The 1,719-nt window shown below is 66.3% G+C and overlaps 1 protein-coding gene across 1 annotated transcript in view; it reads right to left on the reverse strand.

Annotated features, from left to right (window-relative positions):
• Window positions 1-334: 334 nt before the first annotated feature.
• Window positions 335-1,719, reverse strand: part of JAK3 (Janus kinase 3) — a 20,161-nt gene continuing 18,776 nt past the window's right edge. The window contains exons 23-25 of the mRNA XM_019504520.1: window positions 1,084-1,201; window positions 883-993; window positions 335-811 (exon numbers count right to left, since the gene is read on the reverse strand). Coding sequence (XP_019360065.1) covers window positions 695-811; window positions 883-993; window positions 1,084-1,201 — 346 coding nt within the window. The 3' untranslated portion in view covers window positions 335-694. The remainder of the gene's footprint in view (window positions 812-882; window positions 994-1,083; window positions 1,202-1,719) is intronic.

Raw genomic sequence — 1,719 nt, forward strand, 5'->3', positions numbered from 1 at the left:
AGAGATTTTTGGGGAGAAACCAAGGTGGCTTTCTGCCTCTGCCACACCCTCCCTGAGGCTGTGCGTTGCCGCCTCTCAGACCCAATCACTTGGTTACTTGAAAGACCCTGTGCCTTTGGTGCTGGAGCTTGGCTGGCCCATGGCACGAGGGGACTGTGTCCTGGGGGGTTTTGTGGGGGGACGACCCAGCCCTTGGCAACAAAGAGCCCTAAAGCCCAAGAGACTCTGATCTTTCCAGGGTTTGAATGTAAAGGCGACACCTTTCGCGGTCTGTATCGGGCACAAGCAGGCGCAGAGCGTGTCCTGCCGGCAGCTCAGCCTGGCTGGGGCCCGTCTGCAGGCCCTGGGAAGCCCCTGCGCAGGCAAGGAGGGCTGGTTTCCACATCCCCCCCGCCCCAAGGAAAAATAGGGGGGTTAAAAGCCACTAGAGAGACCTCAGCCAGCAGGTCCTGGCTGGCAAACGGTGATGGTGGGGGCACACAGGCGCTGGCACAGGGGGCAGCCTGGCAGGGCCCGCGGGGCCCAGAGGGGAGCAGAGAGGTGCTCGAGGGCACGCTGCAAGCTGCCCGCACGTCCTTGGCACTGAGCAGCATCGTCGTCCTAGCACAAAGCTCGCGGGGACCTCGGGCAGAGCGTGCTGCTTCTGGTGGCGGGGGGGTCGCAGGCGGTGCCCACTCCAGCGCTGCCTCGGGTGCTACCCCCGGACTTTGCTGCGGCTGTCCTGCAGCGCCTCGATCCTGGCTGCCAGCTCCCCAAACGTGGGCCGCTTGCCAGGGGTGAAGGTCCAGCAGCTCAGCATGAGGCCGTGCACCTGGAAGGAGAAGGAGTCAGCGCTGGGACGGAGGGAGGGGGGGGCTGGGGCAGGGCAGGGCAGGCTCCTACCTCGGTGGGGCAGCCGGTGGGCACTGGGAGCCGCTTGTTGTCCTTCAGGAGGTCGAGCAGGGGGCAGATGATCTGCGAGGGCTTGTCCGGCCCCATCATGCGGAGGAATTCCTGCGGGCGGTGGGGGGGCCATGAGCGTCGGGGCAGGGGGTCGCCCCCTCTGTGAGCCAGGCCGTGGCTGTTCCCCTGCCCCATGCTCACCTCCGAGGGGCTCCGGCTCTTGCTGCTGAAGGTGAAGAGCTCGTAGAGGACGACGCCGAAGCTCCAGACGTCGGACTCGCGGGAGAACACATTGTCGGCCAGTGACTCGGGTGCGTACCTGCGGGGGGGCGGGGGTGTCTGGGCAGCCTGGGGCAGCAGCGGGCCTGGGCCCAGGGAGATCGTGGGGGGGTCCCCTGGGAAAGAGGGGAAGGGCAGGGACAGCCAGACACGCTCCATCACAGGCGCCCTCCTGCTCCCCCATCCCTGGCCAGCGGTCTGCAGTGGTGACCTCAGCCCTGGAGATCTCCACCCAGCGCCTTTGGGTGCCCGTAGCGTGCAGCACACTTGTTTTGCTCTTTGTGACTCAGTTTCCCCCAGGGGTGGGCGCCTCGCCAGCATGGGGCGAGGGGGTAGGCTGACCCGGCCGAGTCCGAGGGGAGACGATGAGTCTCTGGCCCGCCCGCTATGTTGCTGGACACGAGGGAGAGGCTGGGGCACTGCCTGAGCTAACTGCATGCCTGTGGCTGGGGTAGTGCCAACACCTGCCCGTGCCAGGTGTAACCACGCTTGGCTCCCTGCAGCATGGAGTCAGGAGGGAAACCGAGGCATGGACAGAGAAAGAGACCAGGCCGAGGC

This window comes from Gavialis gangeticus, unplaced genomic scaffold (genome assembly GCF_001723915.1).
Source record: "Gavialis gangeticus isolate Ggan-Ray unplaced genomic scaffold, GavGan_comp1, whole genome shotgun sequence".
Lineage (NCBI taxonomy): Eukaryota > Metazoa > Chordata > Crocodylia > Gavialidae > Gavialis > Gavialis gangeticus.